Source organism: Oryx dammah, unplaced genomic scaffold, assembly GCF_014754425.2.
Source record: "Oryx dammah isolate SB20612 unplaced genomic scaffold, SCBI_Odam_1.1 HiC_scaffold_22, whole genome shotgun sequence".
Lineage (NCBI taxonomy): Eukaryota > Metazoa > Chordata > Mammalia > Artiodactyla > Bovidae > Oryx > Oryx dammah.
In genome coordinates, this window is record NW_024070206.1 from 1276729 (window position 1) to 1295102 (window position 18374).

Sequence of the window (18374 nt, forward strand, 5' to 3'; positions counted from 1 at the left end):
CCAGTTTCAGGGCCCCACCTATTTTCGGCAAGCTATAGTAGGTGCAAGGTAGTCCGTTCACCAGCATAGCCCTGGGGAGTCAGAAACTGCACAGACAAGCCCTTCCCAGCACTGCAGCAGAGCAATATTTACAGTCCACCCCAGCAATCTAGAACACCCCTGGACTCCCTGGGACTCTCTGGTTATCCTCATCCTCTTTTCCAGGGATGCTCGTGGCCCAAGCATCAAAAGCACACTGAATAAAAATGATTCCGACTCACCAACCAAACGTGTGGGCCTTTGAATGATTTGTCCTTTCTCACAAAAGGACGTTATGCAGCTCATACCCAGAGCCCCCCAAAGCAGATGGCCAAAGGGAGTCACGCGCCATCAGAGACTGTCAAAGAGAAAAAACTTCAAAATTATACCTCTTCCACCCAAGCAGCACTTCAGCTCAGGTCACCCTTCTGCCCAGTACCTCGCCATCAAGAGTCTGTTCATTACATCAGCCTAAACGGTGAACACAACATCGTTCATCTGTTTATGAACAGGTTCCTCTACCCAAAGGATCTCACCAATTTCCTTGATTCTATAAATTATCACTTTTCCACGATCTGTGCCAACGCCAGGCAACAGTACTGTAGACCCAGTGCGGTCATCATGGACATCTGGCTTTGGAAGGAATTTCATACTGAAATATGAATGCAAGTCTCTCACTTGCAGGAATTCACTGTCGTCTGCAGCAAGGGAACCTGCTCCTGCTCACCGGAGAAGGAAGCCCTGATCAGGGCTGGGAAATGCTCCTCCCCTGCTCCCGATGCACCCTCCCCACATCATCTGATAACCAACAACGTGCCTGTGGTAGAGAGATGGCAAAAGGGCCCCATGCCCCCTTGGCTGTCTACCAATCCCCCAGGGTTCCCTGCAGCTCTGCGTGCCCTCCCCTTCAATCTGAGCGGTCCTGTGTCTTGCTCTGCTCAAAGAATGAGGCAGTAGTGTCAGCCTGCCGGTTCAAACGTAGGTCTCAAAAGCATGGGACTGTTTTGCTTGCTCTCTGGGAACTCAGCCATCCCCAGGACTAGCAAGCCAGGGCAGCCTGCTGGGAGAATGAGGGGACCGCAGGGAGAGGGTTCAGTCCGGCCTCCAGCCGGCCAACCCCCAGCCAACCAGCCAGCAATCTTCACACGGCTGAGCAGGTCTGGCCAGGCTCACCCAGGCCTAGTGACCCAACCCCGCTGAGCCAGCCCACAGAGGTGGGAGCTAAGTCAATGGCGGTTGTTTTAAACCACTGAGTTGTGGCGTACCTTGTTACACAGGCAGAGCCCTCTCTCCTCCTGCCCTATGAAGGTCCCAATATCTGACACTCAAACTGCTCTTTTCCTTACAAGGAGAGCGAAGACATTAATTCTTTCTATTTCTGAAAATTGAACTAGGTGGGTGTAGAAAACACCAGATTCCATTTCCCTTCAACCCCTCCACCGCACAGCAACCCGCACTTTAAAGAGTTTGACTGGTGAGATCTACGGTGGCTATATTATTAAAACAAGGCACTTCACGTCCCAGCTTTTGTCAAGGTTTCCACCAATGACACAATACAACTAACATGTGATACACCACAGCACACCCCAGAGATCAGAAAGAAGTCAGGTCATTATTTCACAGAAAGATTGGTTTAAACAAGCCATGAAAAAAAGTGCAATGTCAAATATAAGTTTAATAATCTCTTTATCACATACCCCAGGTTTTCATGACTGTCTTCATTTCATCCTGTTTACATTTGTCATACACAACTCTATAATACCCAGACACAGAGTTATATTTGCTATCCATTTCTTATCATTTAACTGGCTTTGGATCAATATAGTATTAGCAGGGATCAGCATGGGAAAGAATATCAGCTTCTTCTGAAAGTAGATTCTTATGTGTTTATTTAGCACCTTTTATTTAAGGAGCTCAAGATACTTTAACATTGACTGTAGCATTCTTTTGTTATTTCCAAGTAGGGAAAATGTCAAAAATTACCATTAGTGCCTTTTTGTAGGAAAACTTTAAAAAAAGAAAGCAGAGAAAGGTAAAGTATCAGTGAGATGTGACAGTCACAGTAGAAACTTGGGTCTTTGGCTCTACCTTCTCCTCAGTGAACTGTAATATAACAAAAGGCATAATAGTTACTTCCATTTTTATAACATCTCTCTTTGGATGGATGTTATCTAAAAGGGCAGTGCAGACAGTAAATTCTCACCAACGGATCATTCTGGCGATAAGCTTATTTCCTGCCATTTTTCATGTCTGCTAAGGAGCCACAGAAATTATAGAGCCACCTCTGCTTCTCCGTTAAAAATAATAATTGACAGCTACTATTCTAGCATTTCCAACAGACCTGCAACCAACAGGGAGAAACCCCTGTTTGAGGTGATTCAAGTCTGGACAGTGACTACTATTAGCACTTTCAAAACCTACCAGATCCACAAAATCAGTTTTAATGTGCCCAGGCATTGTAACTTCAGTACCTGAGGAAAACAAATGTTACCTGGCCGCAATAGATGAAACCCACCGGGTAACTCCTTTCAACCTGCTCACACTGTATGTTCCTCACAAGGGCACTGATGCTAAGAGAAAGCATCTCTATGATAAAGTTTCTTAAGTTCACAATATAAGGATTTGGTTTTTAATTCAGATGCATGGAAAGTAACAGGAATGTTTTCCACTTCTACAAGGCTAAACTACAGACACACATTAGGAAGAAAATGGGGCCTATTGCTTAAACACATTCATGCTATTCTTCTTTAGAAAGAAACAAGGCATATTAACATCTTTATTCTTCCTTTCTTGAACTTTCCCAGCACCTTTTTTTTTCCACTGAGTGTGCAGGCCATCATCCCATATCCTACTCATTCCACATTTTCCCCATTCTTGAGAATGAGAATGCCAAGTGCAGCAACGTGGAGATTTTGAGAGATTTAGATGCCCAAGTTCTGCTGTCTTTGCCCGGATGGGTAAGCACATTCATCTCGGCATGGATGGGGATTAACCATTTCGAGATGGATTAAAGGATAAAGACACAAACTGCAGCTTTGGGCTGCCTAGAAGTTGACACACACCTAAAAATATTTAGGGGGATTCTCCCTTCCTTTAGAAAACTGAGAACTCAGAAAAGTTTTCAAAAGCTCAAAGTCTCTCCTCTTGTTTCCCAAGCTTCCCGCCAGGTTTCACATTTCTAGCCTTTTCCCAAAAGTGCTTAATACAGACCCTTCGCCCCTCCCCCCATCACTACACACGCACCTGCTTGTGAGAAGGGGTGAAAGAAATATAAAGAAGACCGTCACCCGCAGGAGAATTTTCAAGAAAATCGTTAAATAGTAAAAAGAAAGAAACGGGGTGGGGTGAGGAGACAGTATCAAGAAAAACCTTATGAAAGACAGTGAAATACAAGTATCAAATATGGAGAAGGGGGGGGTACAGACCCAAATGGAACGGGACAGCCCTAGAAACAGATGCCATGAAGAGGCAAAGTACTGATGAGCTGATAATGGGAGGTTAAAGGAGAAGAAAACCTAGAAAAGGAGGTAAAAAGTGGAGCGACTGAAGACAGCACCGTGTACGTGCGCAGTGCGGTGACACCTGACTGTGGACGGCGGAGTAGAAATAACAAACGTACATGTCTCCCCCAACCCCAAGTCCGCGACTGCATTTAAGCAAGGTGGACGCAGGACGCCGGGTCACCTCACGCAGCCGTGCAAGCAGGGGCGTGAAGGCGCGGGTGCTGGACAACGGCCCCGCCCACCAGAGGCCACGCCCCCGAGGCCGCGCCCCGTCGCGCCCCGCCCCGCCCCGCCCCGCCCCGCCCCGCCGCCAGGCGGCCACGCGGCTTCCGAGGTGCGCGGCCGGCGTGTGCAGGCCCCGCGGCCCCGAGACCTGCGGACGGTGCTCCCAGCTCAGCGCCGCGTCTCGGCCGCCCCCTGCTCCTGCACCGGCCGCGAGGCCTTGTCGGGCGCCGGGGCGCCGCGCTCCTGCAGTCCTGCGCCCACGTCGAGGCCGGGGCACGCGTCCGGGAAGCGCGGCCCGAGGCCGGCGAAGGAGTCGCGGCTCGGCGGGCTCTCCTCCTGCACCGGGCGTCCCGCCGGCTCCCCCGCGCCGCCGCCCGGCCCCGCCGGGCCCTCCTGCGAGTTCTGACTGACGTAGACCACGATGATGTCGCCCTTGAAGTTCATCACCTGCCCGCTGGAAATAAACGTGGAGTTACTGTTTCCAGTCACACTGCCTGCGGGGGAGAGGAAGAGGGAAGCGCAGAGTGAGTCAGGGATCTGGGCCGGAGGCCGGCGGGCCCACCCCCGGCTCCGGACGCGTGCCCCGTTGCCTCACCCGGCCTGACCCAGAGAGGAGGGGGGCGCGAAGGAGACCCCGCAGGCGGCGTCGCTGGCCGCGTGGGCGACACGCGGGCAGGATCGCAGACCCGCAGGTGGGTCCAGGGGTTGCCGACGGGCGCCGCGGTGGTCCGCGTGCCAGGAAAGGCGCAGAGGCGGAGGGAAGGCTGCCGCCTGACCCGACCCTGGGGCCCGCCTCAGCCCAGCCTCCTCGCTCAGCGGACTCCCCATCTTTTTACCCTCCCTGGAGAGGTCCCTGAGCTCAGCCCTGGATGGCCCTGGGGCCACGTGGGCCCAGTATCTAGCAGAAATTAACATTTTTTTAAAACTCCTAGAAAACGAGATTCATAAGACTAACATGAAAAGAAGAAGAAGAAGAAAAAGTCAAAAACAATCTTACAAATCACTGTTCCCTTCTGAACCCTGAGGTGGGGGGTTGTTTTGTCCCCAGGGTGTTCTATCAAGACCTTTTGTGGGTGACTGGATTTAGCCAGTCTTTAATTAGTGGGCCTTTTGAAAACCAAATAGAAAGTTCATGAATGTTAGGACAACTACTGCCTCTTATTCTCCTATTTTAAAGACTGATTGCTCTAGAAATGACCCTGGGCGAAAATCAGTGCCAGATACCAAGCAGAAGCAGAAAAGCCCCAACCATCAGCAGCGCAAGCAGAAGCTCAGTCTGACCAGCGAAGGTGAGCAGCAAAACAGTGCCTCACTATTAACTTCGTCTTTTTTGTTCCTTCTCTGTTATGACAAAGCTTAATAAAAATTCACACAAGGAAAACTGTTTCTGTCATTACTCTCCACGAAGAGGTTTCTTCCAATATGGAGGGCATATTCTGGATGGTCTGACTGAAGAACCAACAGCATCCAGGGAATCCCAGGGGCCTTCCGTCCACCCAAAGGGCACCTGCAGAGATGCTGAGACAGGCCCCGTGGCCCACTACAGGGATTTCAACGAAAACAGATTTCAAATATGAGCCACAAATTGGAAGTCGTAATTGAGGACTTATAACTCATGCTGTTTTTCCCACAGGTAGATGGGTGTTGGCGGGGATTTACTTATTAATTCCCCAAGCAACTTAGGCAAGGCCAGCTATGATTCCATTCACCAACACGTTCTCCATTGCCTCTAAAAAATACAGACATGATCCAGCAACCCCACTCCTGGGCATATATCCAGAGAAAACTATAGTTTGAAAGGATAATACAGCCCAGTGTTCATTGCAGTGCTGTTTACAATAACCAAAACATGGGAGCAACCTAAATGTCCACCCACAGAGAAATGAATAAAGAAAAGTGGTACATATATACAATGGCATATTACTCAGCCATTCAGAAAGATGAAATTATGTTGTCTGCAGCAACATGGACGGACCTAGAGCTGATCATAGTAAGCAAGTCAGACAGAGAAAGACAAATATATCCTACCACTTATAGGAGGAATCTTAAAAAAAAATGAACTTATTTATAGATAGAAGCAGACTCACAGAAAACAACTTATAGTTACCAAAGGGGAAAAGTGAAAGAGGGCATAACTTGGGAACTTTGAATTGATATATAATACTGCTATATTTAAAACAGATAACCTACAAAGACCTACTGTCTTTGTTAGGAACTCTACTCAATATTCTGTAATAACCTAAAAGGGAAAAGAATTTGAAAAAGAATAGGTATGCATATAACTGAGTCACTTTGCTGTCCATCGGAAACTAAAACTGTAAATTAAACTCCAATATGAAATAAAAATTAAAAAATAAACAGATGTTCTTATAATCCAGCACACCCTAAGCTAGGGGTCTACTCTGCAGTATGCCGATGTCTTTCTGCTCCCACCAGTTACCAAGTTCTCAGGTCTGTTTTTAATTAGTTGAACTCGTGAAATTCAATTAAATACAAGCATAGCATGCCTTGTTTTCTTGCTTGCATTTACTGTGCTTGGAACACACTGGGTTTTGTGTGAATTGAAGGTTTGTGGCAGCCCTGCAGTGTCAGGCAATGTCAGCAGTTCCTGGCATTAAAGTATTTTTAAGGCACGTCTACACTGCTTTTTAGACATGCTGTCGCCCTTAATAGGCAGTGTATGGTGTCAACACAACTTCATGCACACTGGGAAACCAACAGGTTCACGTGGCTCACTTTACTGTGATGTGCGCTTTATTGTGGTGGTCTGGAACTGAACCTGCTTTGTGTAAAGTTGTGAAATGTAAGTGTGAAAAAAGGCAAATGTTTCTAAGAAAACTAAAGTGAACGCTTTGCAATGACCCAAATAAACGTGAGCCACTAAACGCAAAAGACATCAACAAGCTCTGAACTGGCCAAGGCCTCTGTGAAAAGAAAAAAGAAAAGAGTCTTTAAAAATGCATAAGGAGTTTACACTCAAATTTGTTCTGCAAAGATCTGTAATTTCTCATTTCCCACTAAAGAAACAGAAATTGGGAATTATGATGGTGTGGTTAATGTGAAAAAGGCTCAGGAAACTATAACCAACCAACACATATGTCCCTGTACTAAAAAAAGTCAAGGTGTGAATGTAAGTTATATGTTTCAAGTTAGAGATGTTTAAGATGTGAACTTGTAAATGACTTTTTCAAGTAACTCAGTAACCAACCAAGCCCGACCCAAGGGCTCCTACCACAGCAGCACAGAATGAATGACCATAATAAGTAAGAGGAGCCTTCCTAGTTGAGGGATCACTAGTTAGTTTAACACAAAAGTCAAAGTGAGAAATCCAAAGTGATGTGTATACCATAAACATTCCATTCCAATTTAAAATATACCATTTTTAACAATAAAAAATAAAAGATACTATGTTTATTTAATAAGAGCAGCAATTGTAAGTGGCTTTAAATTGTGTTTTTTTTTCTGGGTGTATTTCTTCTAGCTTTTTATTATTTCAACATTGACTGCGGATTCTGTCATTTTTCAAAATTATATACACCTACACACAGCGCAATGCTCACCAAAGTATGACTGATTTATGGTCTTGAATTAAATATCCTCTTCATCCTCTTCGTATTGATTTATCTGTTTTTGTCATGATATATATAATTTCTCCATCCTTTAAAGTTTTGTTTTCCAACAAATCATCATCATGACTCCATTGTTGTTAACCTTATTCCTTGTCAGAATCTTCAGTTTGTCTGAACTCAGACTGAAAAACAGTTTTTTAAACCATCCTCTTACACGTCAAGATTTTGTGTTAAACTTTTCTTCTTAAGAATTTCATTCCATGCCTTTGCTTCATGGCCAACATATCTTTGATTTACTCTATAGGGTCTATATTTTTATTTTCTAATTTTTTCCAAAATAGAATTCAAACCCTTTTGCATAAGAGATATATTTAAACATTTCAGAATTCTTTGATCCATAGATTGGATCAAGAATATTATTCTTGGGAGGGGGAGGTAAAGTAGAGATGTTTTTCTGCTCCCACCAGTTAAAAACAAAAACCTTTAAATTCCTGACAATTGGGATGTAAAGACCAGTTACCTAGAAAGAGTATGAGATTCTCAATTTTATTCTTCATGTATTTCCTTATCAGAAGTACAATTAATGATAAAGACCATCTTTGATCAAGTCCAAGTCTCTTCCATTCACACTAACTTTTTATGTGAGCAATCAACTGGTACAAACGAGACTTCTTTATGAAGTTCTACTTATTTGCCAGTAGCAGTCAGTGGCAATGGAGACATATTCAGGGGCACGTGACCTGTGCAGCCACCCAGGACCCTGTGCTCAGAAGGGCCCCAGGCTTGTTTAATGTTGCTGCCATCATCCTGAAGCTCTTACTAAGATTTGCACAAGGGGCTTCATAGTTTCATTTCCCTGGGCTCTGGAAACGTCACAGCTGGTGACAGGCAGCCCTCAGAAGTCCTGCTCTGTGTTCTCCCCGTCACTGATGCTCTAACTTAGTGTCACTCTTTGGGGAGGTAACATTTTAGAAATTGGACGTTTCAATATTGCAGACCTGTCTGCCGATCTAATTTTCTCTATTGAGAAAGAACTTAAGTGTTTAAAAACTTGAGTTGCAGAGGCTATCCACCAGTGCTCCTAAAATACGGATTATACGATATGTTTCCTTGGTGTTCAAGTCACACGTCACTTGCTGTAAAACTTTCAACACCCACTTTCTGATAGAGAACAACTGAGACTTGTCCCTTTGAGAAAAGGTCTGCTCACTTATGATTCCCGGAAGGTTTTGCCTCTGATCTTGTTTTGGTTCATTTAAAGTGAAAGGAGCGGACTTCCCTGGCGGTCCAGCAGCTAAGACTTCGCACTCCCAATGCGGGGAGCTCAGGTTTTATCCCAGGCTAGAGAACTAGATCCCACGTGCTGCACAACTGAGAGTTCGCAGGCCCCAACTAAAGATCCCACGTGCCACAAACAAGACCCAGAGCAGCCAAATAAATAAGTAAAAAAAATTAGATTATATTTTAAAAAGTACAATGAGCACTCAGCCAGCGGCCAAGTGGCCTAAGTGCAGAATCCTTCTAGAGTTTTATCCCCCCAATCTTGCATAGTCTCACCAATCCCACCTTCAATAGCAAAAGGATTTTAGCAGCTCATTCTCTGAATTGTCCTGAACCACCTCATCATTTTCATAGAGATAATTCTCATGCTTATCAAATTCATTTTTTTTAACCAGTTAATGTACAGTTAAAGTTTTAAATGACAACAGGATCAGCTCACACTCATGGGACTGGGATGACCCATGGATTTTAGTAAGCTTGGCCATTCATTGGGTAGGAGCAGCAGGTCCTAGGCGTTCCAGCCTAGAGTGACCCGCGAGCTGTGAGTCATCCGTCAGTGTGCTGTCGGCTTCCATCAGCTCCCTCTACAGAGGCTAGGAGAATGCAGGTTCATCTGTGCTTAAGAGCAGCTTCATTGAGATTAAGCTAGGTCACTATTACAGTAATAACAGTGATTACCTGATGTGACCTGTGTGCTCAGTCATGTCCGACTCTTCGCCAGGCTCCTCTGTCCATGGGATTCTCCAGGCAAGAATCCTGGAGTCGGTTGCCTCGCTCTCCCCGCAGGGGATCTTCCCGATGCAGGGATCGAACCCTCGCCTCATGTCTCCTGAAGGTTCTTTACCACCAGTGCCACTACGGAAGCAGTCACAGTGGTACAACACCCCGTGTCCAGGGCTCACTGCGTGTCCCCGCTATGCTAGACGGGCGGCATTATCACACCAGCTTGCCGTTCCTCCGCTCCTGAGCGCCCCAGGCTTGTCTCTCCCCGCCCTGGACTGACTGACGTGGCTTCAGCAATGAAACTAACACCCTTCTTTCCCAGCCGTGTCACATGCAGACTCACCTGCAAGTACTCTACTAACTTCAATGGTGTGCTAGTCTCCGCCGTTCAGCTTCAATAGCAAAAAGATTTTGGCCGCTTAGAGTGGTGTCTCACTCCCTGAAGAGCAGAAAGTGCATGACGGTGACTAGCGGGGCGCTGGTTTCAGTGGCTGCCCGAGTCCAGGAGGGCCAGAAACGGGGCTGGGACGGAGGAGCAGACAGGCTCTGAAAGCCCTGCTCCTCCCCCGGCTTGGCCTTGACTCGCTGTGGAATCTGGGGCAAACCACCTATAGTGTGGTCTGCTCCTTTATGAAACGAGCGTTGGCACTCAAGCCCATCTAGCCCGGCAGGTGCAGCCGCTGGAGCAGGCATATGGTGAATGTGAAATGAATGAACACAGGAACGCGTGGATACCTGGCAGGACGGCATAGGGTCAAATGAGGTGGTGGCTTGGAAAATGCTTGGGAAACAACAAAGAACTTTTCACAGGTGCAAGGCTGGCATCACTACTCCCAGAATCTAACAGCTGTGCTCGTGACACTTTCAAACTGGGAAAGGTCTCGAGCAGTCATGCTATTTTTCCACTGCCGTCTTGTTGAAGGATTTCAACTGATCTTGAAGGCTGAAAGGGCACTTACCTCTAGATACCTAACCAACTGTTTTCTTTGCTGAAGTGGTCCATCGTTCTCACCATCTCTGGTTTGAACACTCATCTGAGTAATTCTACACGGATTTCCCCACTGTCTCGTTTTCCATCATGCAGGTCAGCTGTGAGCTGGGGTTAGCACTAGAGTAGGTCAAGTTTCTTTCTTTCTTTCTTGTTTTGGCTGGACCATGCAACATATGGGATCTTAGTTCTCAGACCAGGGATTGAACCTGCGGCGCCTGCATTGGAAACTCAGAGTCTTAACCATTGGACCACCAAGGAAGTCCGAGAGTAGGTCAAGGTTTGGAGTGAGTTGGTGATATCCTTATCTTGTGTTATGCCTCAGTCCAGAATTGTCCTTGCCTACAACTAATCGTTCCCCAAGATCTGCTTTCTACCATTCAGTGCGTTTTACGTGGTCGTGCGAACGGATCCGACAGGGCGAGGCATGGGGTGGCGAGGCAATAGGGCTGCACCTCCACACGGTGGGTGCCCCATGGTTGCCATGGTTTCTGCAGTTGGCGCAGGCCCTGGAAGGGGTAGCTCTCTCCACTGAGAACCAAGGGCGCGGCAGGATGTTCTGGCTGGTAAGGGGGGACTGTGAAGAAGGAAGGGGGTGCCTGAGGCTTGTCCAAGAGGCCTTAGGAGACTCAAGGTCTTTATAGGCCCCAGCTGTCCACAGGAGCTTCCTCGGTGGCCCAGCAGGTAAAGAATCAAGAGTTGCAGGAGATGTGGGCTTGATGTGGGTCAGGAAGATCCCCTGGAGGAGGGGCCCGGGAAATCCCACGGACAAAGGAGCCTGGTAGGCTACAGTCCCAGGGGCCACAAAGAGCAGAACTCGACTGGAGCGGCTGAGCACACACGGACAAGCCACAGACCTCTGGGAATACAGGCTAAACCAGGCCAGTCACTTCCCTCTTCCTCACTGTCTGAAGCTGCCTTTCTGCCAGCTTTTCCCCAATCAAAGCTGCCCCTGGCATTTATTTTACTTGCAAAACAGGATGAGGTTGGAGGCGTGTGGAAGAAAGAGCTTTCCTCACCAAAGAAGCGGTAACTGCAACAGAGGGGACTCAGGCCAGGGGAGCCATCACCTCTTCTCCCCACGGACACTTCTGGGCCTGGCCTGGCCTGGCACTGCCCCTCGCTCAGCCTGAGTAGCGGCGATCCCGGCCCAAGTGTGCGTGTGTCCTGCGGCTCTCTGAGGCTTCGCCAGGGCACGGTACACATGGGAACAGGATCACTGGCGCTGATTTATAGGAGACGGTGCCGTGGCTCAAGGCACAGGCTTCAGAGTCTGCTGTGTGAGTTGTGGTTTCATTGCTGACTCGCTGTGTGGTCCTGGGTGAGGAATGTGCCCATAGGATTTCTGTGAGGAAGTCAGAAGGTAAGCATTAGTTGCTCATCCGGTTCCAACTCTCAGCGACCCCGTGGACTGTAACCCTCCAGGTTCCACTGTCCATGGGATTCTCCAGGCAAGAATACTGGAGTGGGTTGCCATGCCCTTCCCCAGGGGATCTTCCCAACCCAGGGATCGAACCGGGGGCTCCCACATTACAGACAGATTCTTTACTGTCTGAGCCCCCAGGGAAGCCAAACTTAGCCAGCATCTGGTAACACATACCTCTGATTTTGTCGTTCAGTCACTAAGTCACTTCCAATTCTTTGCAACCCCATGGACTGCAGCACGCCAGGCTCCTCTGTTCTCCGTTGTTTCCCAGTTTGCTCAAAGTCCTCTCCATTGAGCCAATGATGTCATCCAGCATCTCCTCCTCTGTCGTCCCCTTCTCTTCTTGCTCTCAATCTCTCCCAGCATCAGGGTCTTTTCCAATGAGGTGGCTCTTCACATCAGGCGACCAAAGTATTGGTGCTTCGCTTTCAGCATCAGTCTTTCCAATGACTAGCCAGGGTTGGATTTCCTTTAGGATTGACTGGTTTGATCTCCTTGCTGTCCAAGGGACTCTCCAGAGTCTTTTCCAGCATCACAATTTAAAAGCATCAATTCTTTGGTGCTCAGCCTTCTTTATGGTCCAACTCTCATACCTCTGATATCACTGATAAAAATACAACCTTCAGGATGTCAGAACAGTCTTAACATGTCTCTTAACACAAGGCGATTGTTAGACCTCTATGTGAAGGCTATCTAAAAGGATGCTTTGAGAACTAGCATGACGTGAGAGTTCTGACTTTTTAATTTTCTGGATTTTTATTTATTTGGCTGCACCTGGTCTTTGTTGCCACATGTGGTGTGCAGTTCTCTGACCAGGGATCGAGCCCAGCCCCCTGCATTGGAAGCATGGAGTCTTAACCACTGGACTACCCAGGGAAGTCTTGAGGGCTTTCATTAAATTAGAAAATTGGAAGTTTCTAACATTTAAAATGGGTTGGTTGGCTTAACGTTAATATTTAATATGACTTAGCTAGAAAAAATTTCAGGTCACTTGAGAAAGTTAAAAATAGCATTTTAAGTCAACAGAAACAATGAACAAATGAAGCATCTTATCACGACCAGAAAGATGTTTATACTTTGTGAACGCCCTGTTCTGCATAGCAAGCTCCATGGAATCACTATTTCTCAGGCAGAGAGAATAAGCTTCCTTGTAAGAACCCAATCGCGGACAGAATTTACATTTTAAAGCAAGGTAATGCACACTTGTCTCCTCAAAGGCTTATTATGTTGTTTAAAATGCATGATGTATGAATATTAAATCACAAGAACTATAGCAAATATTATCACCTAATTGTCATGTAGATTTTCTTCCAAGGAAAAGAACTAAAAATATGCACAAATACACTCAAATTACCCAAGCTATATTGGGTTCTTCTGGAATTTTTTAAAAACATATTTTATATTTAACCCATATGCTTCTCATGTGATTTTCCTTTTTATGGAAATACAAGATCTGTTTCGGGCATTTGGAAGAAACTGGGTCTATGATGATACGGGAAGGGAAGCAGGATTTAATAGTTCCATTCTGAATCATGCTTGAAAATTATTTAGAATGGCTTATAAATGAAACCTTTTCCAAAATGAGCCCCATTAGAACAGAAAGAAGGCAAGCAGGGCTAAATGAAAGTATATAGTGAACAAAATTTTCATATATTTTGAAATAATGCATTGACTTTTAGCACCAATGAATGCTGAATTTTATTACCAAATAACTGAACTATAAAGTATTTTTAACTTATAGAGTCCTTGAGCTAATGCCTGCTCCTATAATACTTAGCTAACTGTCACGCATGTGGCTTAGGTAGACAAAGCTTCCCTGATGCTCAGACAGCAAAGACTCTGCCTGCAGTGCAGGAGACCCAGGTTCAATCCCCAGGCGGGGAAGATCCCCTGGAGAAGGGAGTGGCAACCCACTCCAGCATTCTTGCCTGGACAATTCCATGGACAGAGGAGCCTGGTGGGCTGCAGTCCATATGGTCGCAAAAAAGTTGGACACGACTGAGTGACTAACACTTTTCACTTTCCAACATCAATACAAGTTAGTGGATGGCATTTCAGCAGGAAAGAGAAGCACGCCAGAAACAGAGGACTGTTCTTTGCTTGAGGGGAGGGGAGAAATGGGAAGAAAATTGGGGTAAAAAAACCTTATCTGTCTCACAGGATGGAAGTGGATGGTCAAAAACAGTCGTTTCAGGACAGGGTGGGCCCAGGGATGGGAGGCCTGGAAGGGGGGACCCAGGAGTCGGGCAGGGCCCTCATCCTCCTGTGTCCCGGGCTTCCAGGCCTGGGGGTGTCTGTGCCGCTCGGATGGACCAGCATCCTTACTTCTGCCACGTCTGCCTCCTCCGCCAGGACACCCGAGCCTGCCCAGGACAGCTAGTGGCAGTCCCGCCATCCCCTGCCTAGCCCCCAAGCCCCAGGACAGACGGGAGACGTGGGGGCTGAGAGGAAGTCAGGGGACAAGCTGGAGGTACGGTTCTCATTCCTCGACTGGACAAGTGAGTGAGTGAGCTTATGGACAGGTATTCATTTATACAGTGAGTAAGCTGCCTTGGGAGAGACCAGGAAGGCCAGGCGTGGTGACGGTCACGGCAACTCCTGCCAACTAACTGGCCGGGGCTGCCTCGAGATGGCCGTTGTTAGAGATGTGGGTATCCTGGGCTCGGTGAGAAGGATGCCAGGGGTTGTCACCAGCGGCTGCTGGGGGCACAGACGGGGAGTTTCCCTCGTTTAGGAAGCAGCATTTGAGCTTCCCCGGTGGCTCAGCGCTAAAGAATCTGCCTGCAGTGCAGGAGGTGTGAGAGACCTGAGTTCAGTCCTTGGGTCTGGAAGATCCCCTGGAGGAGGAAATGGCAACCCAGTCTGCTCTTCTTGCCGGGAAAACCGTGGACAGAGGAGCCAGGGGGGCTACAGTCCACGGGGTCACAAAGAGTCGGACACAATCTGAGCAGGGACTTGAAGGTCAGGAGGCACTGGGTGCTCTGGAAAGGGGACAGGGCAGGGATGAGGCGGCCACACGACGGGAAGCGTGTGGGCACGAGCAGGAAGGGGAGAGGTTCCTGCCAAAGGGGCCAGGCGGAGGGGGGCGAGCCGGCAGAGGGGCCCGCGGGGTGCCCGCTAGAGAGGGGCCCGCGCTTTCTCAGATTACTGATTCTTTTCGTGTTCTCCACTCCCTGGCGCCCATCCCTCCTTCCAAGCTTTTCCAAGTCTCCATGTCTCAGCAGAACCTCAGTGAAGACTCGCTAGAGAATCGTGTAGCTGGTGCTCGTGAAGAATCGTTACGTGTGCTCATGAAGAATCATGAGCCCCGTGAAGAAACACCTCTCTCCAGCTCAGAAGCGTCTGAACCAATTATGTCACCTCAGGCGCCAGAATCAAGTCACTGGCCAACTGGTGACACTCGAATCACCAGAAGCCGTTCTTTCTTGCACATGGAATGATTTTCTAGACAGAATCCTCCAAACTCAGGTGAAAGAGCTTGTCAGCAAGGTAACCAGCATCACGTCATCAGGAGACTTTAAGGCGTAAATCAGGGCATGGTTACATAAACTGTGACCCCAGTGTCTTTTCCCCCTCCATTGGTTTTGGCTGATAATCCTCCCTGCTCTTTAAGAGTTGTAACATGACTATAATAGATTACCATCGGGTGTTGTTTTTGAAAGGTATGCTTATGGAGCTATTTGAAGAGCTATCATCGTCTGCAAAAGTTGGGTGCCAAGAAGGTACTTTTCCTACTGAGGAAGTGTCCAGGCCTGTCATTTCTGCACAAACCACTTGATTTGGTTGCAAGTTTTGTTTTGTTTTCATTTTAAATACTCACACATATAAATCCAAAAGCCAATAAAAAGGTCACCTCCCTCAAGTCCTGGGAAGATGGTGCCTTTTAGGATTAAGCCCACTCATAACTTTTACCCAAGCATCATCTCTTTCACACATTTTTATAGAACATAAATCATGACAATTTTTTAAAAAGCAGTAAAGAAGCACTTCCCTGGTGGTCCAATGGCTAAGATGCCTTGCTCCCAATGTGGGGGGCCCAGGTTTGATCCATGGTTAGGGAGCTAGATCCCACAAGCCACAACTAAGACCTGGAACAGGCAAGTGAATTTTCTTTCTTTCTTTTTTTTTTTTAAGTAATAATGGGCTTCTCTGGTGGCTCAGACAGTAAAGAACCCGCCTGCAATGTGGGAGACCTGGGTTTGGTCCCTGGGTCGGGAAGATCCCCAGGAGGAGGGCATGGCAACCCATGCCAGTGTTTTTGCCTGGAGAATCCCCATGGATAGAGGAGCCTGGTGGGCTACAGTCCTTGGGGCCACAAAGAGTTGGACACGACTGACTGATGACTAAGCACGGCACAGCACTGATGAGGACCTTCCTGGTGGATTAGCAGCTAAGACTCCATGATCTCGACGGAGGGGGCCCAACTAATGACACAGCGAATGATTCCACTTTCCACAGCTAAGGCCTGGCACAGCCAGGAGAAAAAAAGCAATAATGAGAAAGTGCCATTTGGACCAGGAACCGGGAGGCCATTCATGTAGAAGTAATTACAGTGGCAACAGCAGAGCCTCAAAACTCAGTCTGGCTCCTCCTCAGGCGAACGGGAATCTGGCCCGCTTGCTGGCAACACTCTACGGATGTTTCATGTGGCTGAGCACCAGACTTAGACAGAAAAAGCAGTGTAAACTTCTTGCAAATTAACACCACTTAGTGGATGGTACACTTTTTTCCATGCTTAGATGTTTAGTGCTGGAGAGAAATAAAGGATAAAAGCAGAGATGGGCACTGTTTTAACTCTTCATAGGACAGTTCAAATCTGCCATCTTGGTGTCATGACACTAAGGAAGAAAAAAACGATCTATTTCTCTTTGGCCAACATTGCTCTTCCTAGAACTGCGTCCGTTTTTCACACGGCAGCAACGTCACCTTCGTGCCGTCAGCAACTGAGAAAGCGCTCTGCCCCGGCAGCGGCAGGGACTCGGCCCCTGCCCCGCGGAGGCTCCGCCCTCCCGGCAGCCCCAAGGCCTCGTGCTCTGTGTGTGTGTCCAACCAGTGGAAAGAAAAGTCACCTCCAGAAAAGAAAGAGAACCACACAAACGAACCACAGAGCCAAACTTTTAGATATGGAAATCACTTAAAATATTTGAAAAAAGAAAGCTGAGGTCTTTGGAAGGAAAAAGATATCAGGATTCTTTGAAAAATAGACCCCAGCTCACCTCCCTCTTTCAGTTTGACTGAGAGCTGGTCGAGCACGGACACAACAGTGCATCTGTGTAGGCACAGCCAAACAGCAAAGCTTGGAAAACAGATTCAAATTCACCCTTCTACTCAGTAAGCTAGGAGTCATCACCAGCATGAGACAGAGCGGTCCCCACTCAGGGCCCGATGGAGCTGCCTCATGGTTGTAAAGCAATTCCGAGATCGGCTGCTAGAGCTGCTGGCGGTCTAAACCAAGAGGCAGGAAAGCAAAAGCATTCCAGAATAAAGGTGTCCCTGACTAGGCTTTGTGGTTTTGCAGAGGGGAGGAGGCTGTGAGGCCCTTTAAACAGAACGTGTACACATGGCTCAGACGGTGAGCAGTCTGCCTGCGATGTTCTGGGAAGGTCCCCTGGAGGAGGGCATGGCAACCCACGCCAGCATCCTTGCCTGGAGAGTCCCATGGACAGAGGAGCCTGGGAGGCTACAGTCCATGGGGTCACAAAGAGTTGGACACGACGGAGAGACTGAGCATAGCACAGCACTGGAAAACGGGGTTGCAGAGTTGGACAGGACCGAGCAACTAACTCTTTCACATATTCATAGGGCTTCTCTGGTGGTGCAGATGATAAGGAATCTGCCTGCAATGTGAGAGACCTGGGTTTGATCCCTGGGTCGGGAAGATCCCCTGGAGAAGGGAATAGCAACCCACTCCAGTATTCTGGCCTGGAGAATCCCACACAGGGGAGCCTGGAGGACTACAGTCCATGGGGTCGCAAAGGGTCAGACAGGACTGAGCAAATAACACTTTCACTTCACTTTTCATATATTTATTTTTCTGGCAAGAGTGTCTAGAGCTTTCAGAACTTTCTGGAAGAGATCTCTGACCTCCCTGTTTCCCATAATACAGCAAATAATCTCCAGAGCCAGAAGCAGCCCTCAGCATCAGTGACAAAGTCCCTTGTAACTACACAATAAAACAGAGGGTGTGTCACCTTCGCAGAAAGAAGCTATAATATCACAACCGGTGGGTCATTCGTGCTCAAGCAGTGGTGCAGGAATAAATCCCGATCGTGATTTCAAATTGTGAAACCATCCTCCTGGTTCCATAAATGCGTCCTATGCAGCGACTATGAAAGAGGCTTCTCGTAAAAAGTGTCAAAGGACAGCCGCTGCTGCCGCCGCTGTTGCTTCAGTCGTGTCTGACTGTGCGACCCCGGAGCCGGCAGCCCACCAGGCTCCCCGTCCCTGGGATTCTCCAGGCAAGCGACTGCCTCGTGAAACTGGTCCCGAATCAACGAACGACCCTCAATAAAGACTGATTCCTCAAGGATTAACTAGACGATTTTGTTTGTTGTCCTGAAATGTATGAGTTTTGTGGGGTGGGATTTGAAGCCTAGGTTGCTTTAGGAAAAAAAAACCAAACACCCAAATCCAGGAATCTG

General features: G+C 47.7%; 1 protein-coding gene across 1 annotated transcript in view; it reads right to left on the bottom strand.

Moving 5' to 3' along the window:
• Nucleotides 1–3867: 3867 nt before the first annotated feature.
• Nucleotides 3868–18374, bottom strand: part of TNFRSF11A (TNF receptor superfamily member 11a) — a 61511-nt gene continuing 47004 nt past the window's right edge. The window contains exon 10 of the mRNA XM_040264273.1: nucleotides 3868–4240. Coding sequence (XP_040120207.1) covers nucleotides 3915–4240 — 326 coding nt within the window. The 3' untranslated portion in view covers nucleotides 3868–3914. The remainder of the gene's footprint in view (nucleotides 4241–18374) is intronic.